This window comes from Urocampus carinirostris, chromosome 16 (assembly GCF_059441175.1).
Source record: "Urocampus carinirostris isolate Australia breed hairy pipefish chromosome 16, RoL_Ucar_1.0, whole genome shotgun sequence".
In the NCBI taxonomy this organism is placed as follows: Eukaryota; Metazoa; Chordata; class Actinopteri; order Syngnathiformes; family Syngnathidae; genus Urocampus; species Urocampus carinirostris.
Window position 1 is genome coordinate 15,269,243 of NC_142364.1, and position 6,059 is coordinate 15,275,301.

General features: G+C 40.1%; 1 protein-coding gene across 1 annotated transcript in view; it reads left to right on the forward strand.

Moving 5' to 3' along the window:
• The window catches only part of hip1ra (huntingtin interacting protein 1 related a), a 34,945-nt gene extending 32,981 nt beyond the window's left edge, over window positions 1-1,964 (forward strand). Inside the window, exons 31-33 of the mRNA XM_088319638.1 lie at window positions 208-269; window positions 1,225-1,722; window positions 1,798-1,964. Coding sequence (XP_088175764.1) covers window positions 208-269; window positions 1,225-1,722; window positions 1,798-1,833 — 596 coding nt within the window. The 3' untranslated portion in view covers window positions 1,834-1,964. The remainder of the gene's footprint in view (window positions 1-207; window positions 270-1,224; window positions 1,723-1,797) is intronic.
• The last annotated feature ends 4,095 nt before the right edge of the window (window positions 1,965-6,059 follow it).

A 6,059-nucleotide genomic window follows, 5' to 3' on the forward strand; every position in this document is an offset into this window, starting at 1 on the left:
TAGCGGGAGAAAAACAGGAGCAAAAAACGGGACAGGCGTGAGTCGGGGTCAAAAAAGGCTTGCCTTGTATACACGGAGATTTGCAGACGGACTGACAGGACAAGGTTCAAATAGTGACAGGGAGCCAATCAGAACCCGCCGCGGTTTGCGCCAAATGAGTAGGCACAGGTGAATCGCATCGGTAATCATGACACTTTTTCTTTGCAGGAGCGATGGACTTTTCTGGAATGTCACGCATCAAGCTGAAAAAGGAGGAAATGGAGGCTCAGGTGTTTTTTTTTTTTTACTTTTCAAGGGAAAGTGTGTAATATTTAGTGCCTCTTAGGGGTACAAAGATGTCATTATGTAAAAAAAAACATTTATTTGAATACTAGTCAAAAACACATGAACTATCATACCAAAGTTAATTTTTGTAAAACATCAAAGTCGAGAAATGTGTATTTCTTTTACATAGTAGAATCCCTACCTAAAGGTCGCCGCCGTGTTTGTCTGGGATTTTGCTGCTTCACTGTGCTCTGTGGCGCTGGTTTTTGTTTGCATCGCACGCTAGTGCCATCTAGCGGTCAACTATTACACACTGGAGCTTTAATCAGACCACTTCTGGTGCTCCATATTTACTTTTTTCTCCTTAATGTTTATTCGGGGTTTAATTCTACTATCAGTCACAAGATGGCAGCATACTGTAATTTCTGGACTATACGCTAGACACAATACATTTTCTTCAAGGAAAAATATGTTGTACATACATAAGCCACACCTGAGTACAAGCAGCAAGTGCCCACTTTTGAGATATTCACAAAAGGATAGTACACAGAAAGAGTTTTTAAAGTTTCAATAACAAACACACGTGGAGAAAAGGCACAAAGACTTGCTGGGCAACATAAGTGGATGTTAAGTTTCACAGTAGTATATTGCTGTATTTCAGCTTGATTGATCAGTAAACAAATACCACTGACCTGAAAATCGGATTAAATGGAATGGAACCCGCATTGTGGCCATAATGGCACTGAATCCCTACCTAATTTGAATGTAGATGACATTGAAAAAGGCATTCGATTTTATCTCATCATTACTCTATTTTTACTCACAGTACCACGTGTTGTATTGGAGCTAAATGGGAAAGAGTACAACAAAACACAGAAATGGTTTCGGACCACTGGTCTCAACAACTCTTCCCAGCCTTGTCGTTTCCTTTGGTCTTAACTCTCTCAATTTGGCCGCCAGGTTCGAGTGCTGCAGTTAGAAAGTCAACTCGAGCAAGAGCGAGTCCGCCTGGGCGAACTTAGGAAGCGCCACTACGACTTGGGCGCCATGCAGGATGACATGCCGGACGGCGAGGAGAGCTTCCCGCCTCCGCCTCCGCCCACTTTACTGGACAGTCCGATCTACCCGCCTCCGCCACCGCCACCGGATCCCGTGCCTACTTTTGCATCTACGAATCCCTTTGCACCTGCCGCTTCTCAGCCCTACGCGCCCTCGCAACCTTATGTGCCATCTCAGCCTTTTGTGCCATCTCAGCCTTATATCCCTCCCCAAGTTTACACCCCTAGCCCCCACCAGAGTAACCCAATAACCAAGCCTTACACCCGCTCCCAACCCTCTTCTGCATCACCCAACCCAACTCAGCCCCAGAGCGCCGAGTCCAAGGGCATAGAATTCGGAAAACTCAGCCTGAGGAAACCCAGCATCTTCTCCAAGTCTGGAAACCTGTTCAAGAATGCGGTAAGAAAGAATTACGGTTGCTTTTGTCTCGTTTTCAAAAATGTTTTTTTAATACTTCTGTTTATTCCGTTGCAGTTCAAACGAGGGGAAACGGGAACTGGCGAGTCATGAGGCCGGACTCTTGAGAATAACAGGGTTCGTACAGGTTCCTGAAATGCTTGAAAATTCTTGAATTTTATGTTTGTATTTTCTGGGATAGGAAAGTGATTGAATTTTGGATAAAGTCTTGTAAATGCTTGAAACTGTTGCCATGTTTTACGACAAGTCTGCTTAAAAAGTATGCCAGCACTTTTCTCTGCCATTGCATTTCTTCTTCCCTCGTGATTAACGGCAGTCCTTTCACTCGCCTGTGGTCAGTCCATCAACGAACCTCTGTTTTCACAAGGCAAGCATTTTTGACTCTGACTCCCGTCAGTCCCGTTTTGTCACATGTTTTCCACTCGTCTGTTCCTGATTTCCCCGTTGGCCCCCTGCTACGACTCGTTTTTTTTTACCCTGACCACGTTTTGATCCCTCGTCCCGGCTAACGACCCGTTTTTTGACCCCGACCAAGTTTTGATCTCCCGATCTCGGCTAACGACCCGTTTTTTGACCCTGACCAAGTTCTAATCTCCTGTCCCGGCTAACGACCTGTTTATCTGTCTAACTACGCTACAATCTCCCGCGCCAGATCCACTTCCGCATTCAAAACACGCTCCAATCCCGTGAACGGCTTGTTTACCGCGTCTAGCGAGCACCGGATCGCTGGCGCTGACTTTCCTCTATATTTCAATAAACTTGTGAGTAAACGTTACGCGATTGGGTCTACCATTTGTGATGGTTCTGACAATATCAACATTTATTATTGGCCAGTGAAAAACATAAAGGTAGTGTTTTCCAGTCGTCAATTGAAATGGAAAAATAATCCTGTTACTGAAAATATAAGCTACATATTACTGTCATTTTACGCAACACCTATGGTATGTGGGTAAAGTTTTGTCCCAAAGATATATACACATGTATTGTTCGGATCCACAGGTACGCAAAATTAAAAAATGGCATTTGTAAATCGTGAATATAATTGTGGTTCCGCAAAAGACAACTGGAGAATTTGTAAAATTGGCTTTGAAAGTCCTTAAAAAGTGATTGAATTTGTCCATGAAAGGGGTGTAGAAACCTTGGAATAAGGATGTTTAATTATATATTTTTTTGTAAATGTGTGTGCTTATTTTTTTTTACCTTCATCAAAAGATACACTGAAACGCTTTTGCCATCTAGGGGTTTATCAGGTTCAAAACAATGTCCGAATGAATGAAATGAAATGATCTGCATTTATATAGCGCTTTTCAAGTCAAGACTTCCCAAAGCGCTTTACAGTGTGTTTCACATTTCCCAATAGCGGCCGTGCAGCCATGTAAGGCGCTAACCTGCTTATTGGGGTATTAGGGGTTCAGTGTCTTACCCCAGGACACTTCGACATGTAACACGGAGGAGCCGGGATTCGAACTGCGATTTCTTGATCCCAAGACGAGCGCTCTACCTCCTGAGCCACTGCCGCACCCGGATGAAATAGGAGACATTTATTATTTTGTATTTTGTATTTTTCTCTGTAGATTTTCAAGTATTTTAATTTAATTTTTTTTGTGTTTTTCAATGTTAGCTTTTAAGTGTTAATTTTGCCTAAGTTTCCCCCTTTTTAAGTTATTCATAATAAAACATAATAAATAATAATTTAAGGATTAAACAACCTAAAGAGCCACTTGGGAGCCGAAAGAGTCGGCTCTTTTTAGTGAACCAAGCCGATTCTCTAAAAAGAGTCGGAATTCCCATCTCTCCAACGGACCAGTCGAGTTAGATTTAACTGATTGAAGTTACTTATATTGTTTACAACTGATTGTTATCATATTGTTTACTGTTTATTCTCGTTGCACTTCAAGTATAGGATATATATGTTGCTGGTGAGGTGTAATATATATTGTATCGTCCTATAACACAACTACCTGAAGATTTCAAATTATTTGACATGCAACGTCATTTTAGAGGAACGGGAATAGTTACTTTCCCTGGTAACTGGTTACTTTTACTATAGACTAACTCAGTTACTAACTCAGTCACCTTTTGGACGCAGTAGTGAGTAACTCTAGCTGATTACTTTGTAACGTGCCCAACATAATTGGTAAAATGGCGGCGCCCTCTGTTGGCTGCGGCTGCATCGGCTCGCTACAACGGGTCAGGTGTATCGACATTTCGTTCTGTGTACATTGTTACAAAGAATGACAATACAAAGGAAATTATTATTATTATTATTATTAACATGTATTATACAAGAACAATTTTTTGTTGTTATACAAATATAGATAAATGTGATTCATTCTAATACACACAAAAAAACAAAAAAATATTTAAATTACTTTATAGCATAACTTCATTAATGAAAGGAAAATGAAAGGAAAAATATTCTGCCAGCTACCTCACGCGTTATTTTGGTCATCTGATAACGCGCCTGGAATGCACTTGGAAACAGGAAGTCGACACCTACAAGCAAATGTGGCATGAGGGAAATCCTTCACAATAAAATCAAACAGGAACTTGACGTCATTTGGAATAAAATACACGCAAATTAAAGCTGTCGAGATAATGTGGAATGTCAATGCTGGAAAAGTATCATAAATATATCCTTCTAAATAAAGATTTAACTGAATTCATGCTTCCAGTGTGTAATACTTGACCACTAGATGACAGTGTATTTTCTAATGTGAGCGAAATGCAGTTTGGTTTTGAAGGATGCAGCATTCGCATATATTTTGGACAGTTTCATTTTCTTAAGTTATAATTTAACAGGCACAACACGTCCTTTTTGATCAGAATTAGAATTGTCTTTATTCTTATTTGTGCCAATTTCTAGGTTTTCCTCCCATTTTAAACGGTTTTGATCATTTAAATTTTTCATAAAGGGAAGAAAATCCACCGTGTTTTAATATCCGTAAGGAAATAACTAAGAAAGATGTTGAACGAATTGTTTGTGTTGTTTAATTGATTGATCACTCTTTTTCTCTCTGTATTCCTCTTTCTCCTTTTCTGTTTATTTGTCCCACCCTCTCTCTTTTTCTCTCCCTCCCTTTCTCTCTCTCTCTTTTTCTTTCTCTTTAATCTACTAGTCAGGCCCCTGAGAGAATGTTTGTTCAAACGTGTGGCCCCCGAGTTAAAATTAGTTTGACACCCCGGCTCTAGAGTGACCTACCTGATTGTTTATTAAAGATCTTAGGCCAAACTTGTTCTGGTTGGAGAGAGTTGAATGTCTTTCTGGCAAAGCTCCACAGTCCGCAAAACCAAAGGTCTGAGTCTGCTTTTTGGGAAGTTTTCACATCTTAGGTAACTTACCTGACTGTCTGTAAAGGATGGGGTTGATCTTCAATGTGGTTCTGGACTGGGAGAGTGGAATGTCTTTTTCGTGAAAAATACTAAATCAGCAAAACCAAAAAGGGCTTAGTCTTTTTTTCATATAGGTCAACTATTCTAACTGTCTGCAAGGCATTGCATGTAAATTGAATGTTCTGGCCTGCAAGCGGGGAATATATTGCTGGAAAAACCGCTGAGTCAGCAAAACCAAAGGTTTTTGCATTTTCACCTCTACAGTTACCTACCTAATTGCTTGTAAAATATTGTCATACCACTCAAAGTGCTTCTCTCTTGGGATAGTAAAATGTCTTTCAGGGAAATATACTGAGTCAGCAAAACAAAAAAAATCCAAGTCAGCTTTTTTGAGTGCAGTTTTCACATCCGAGGTAACCTACCTGACTTGTAAAGATGGTGTCGATATTCAATGTCGTTATGCCCTGGCAGAGTAGAATGTCTTTCTTGGGAAAAATGCGCTGAGTCAGCTAAACCAAATGTGATGAGTTAGTTTTTTTGCATTTTTAACATCTAGGGTAACCTACCCGACTGCCTGTAAAAGACATGTTGATATTCAATGTTGTTCTGTTTAGGAGAGTGGAATGTATTTCTAGGAAAAAATGGGAAATACTGGGTCGGCTTTTTTTTTGTTGCATTTTTCACATCCACGGTAACCTACCTGACTGCCTGTGAAAGATGGTGGTCCTTCCCCCTTTTCTTTGGTAGATAGACCGACAGACAAATCCCAAATGAAAACATGATCAACACCCTCGCTTTTCTTGCAAGTGATAAATAGATTAAAAAAAAGATTAATGTGACGTGTATTAAAAGAATACACAAGCATTGGCAGTCTTAGTGTAAATGTAAATTTCTCCCAAAAAGACACAAAATCCTATCGTTTTTTAATTTGAAAAAAAAGAAGCATTACGGGTGTGTTTTATTTCAAAGGAACCGAAATATCCGTT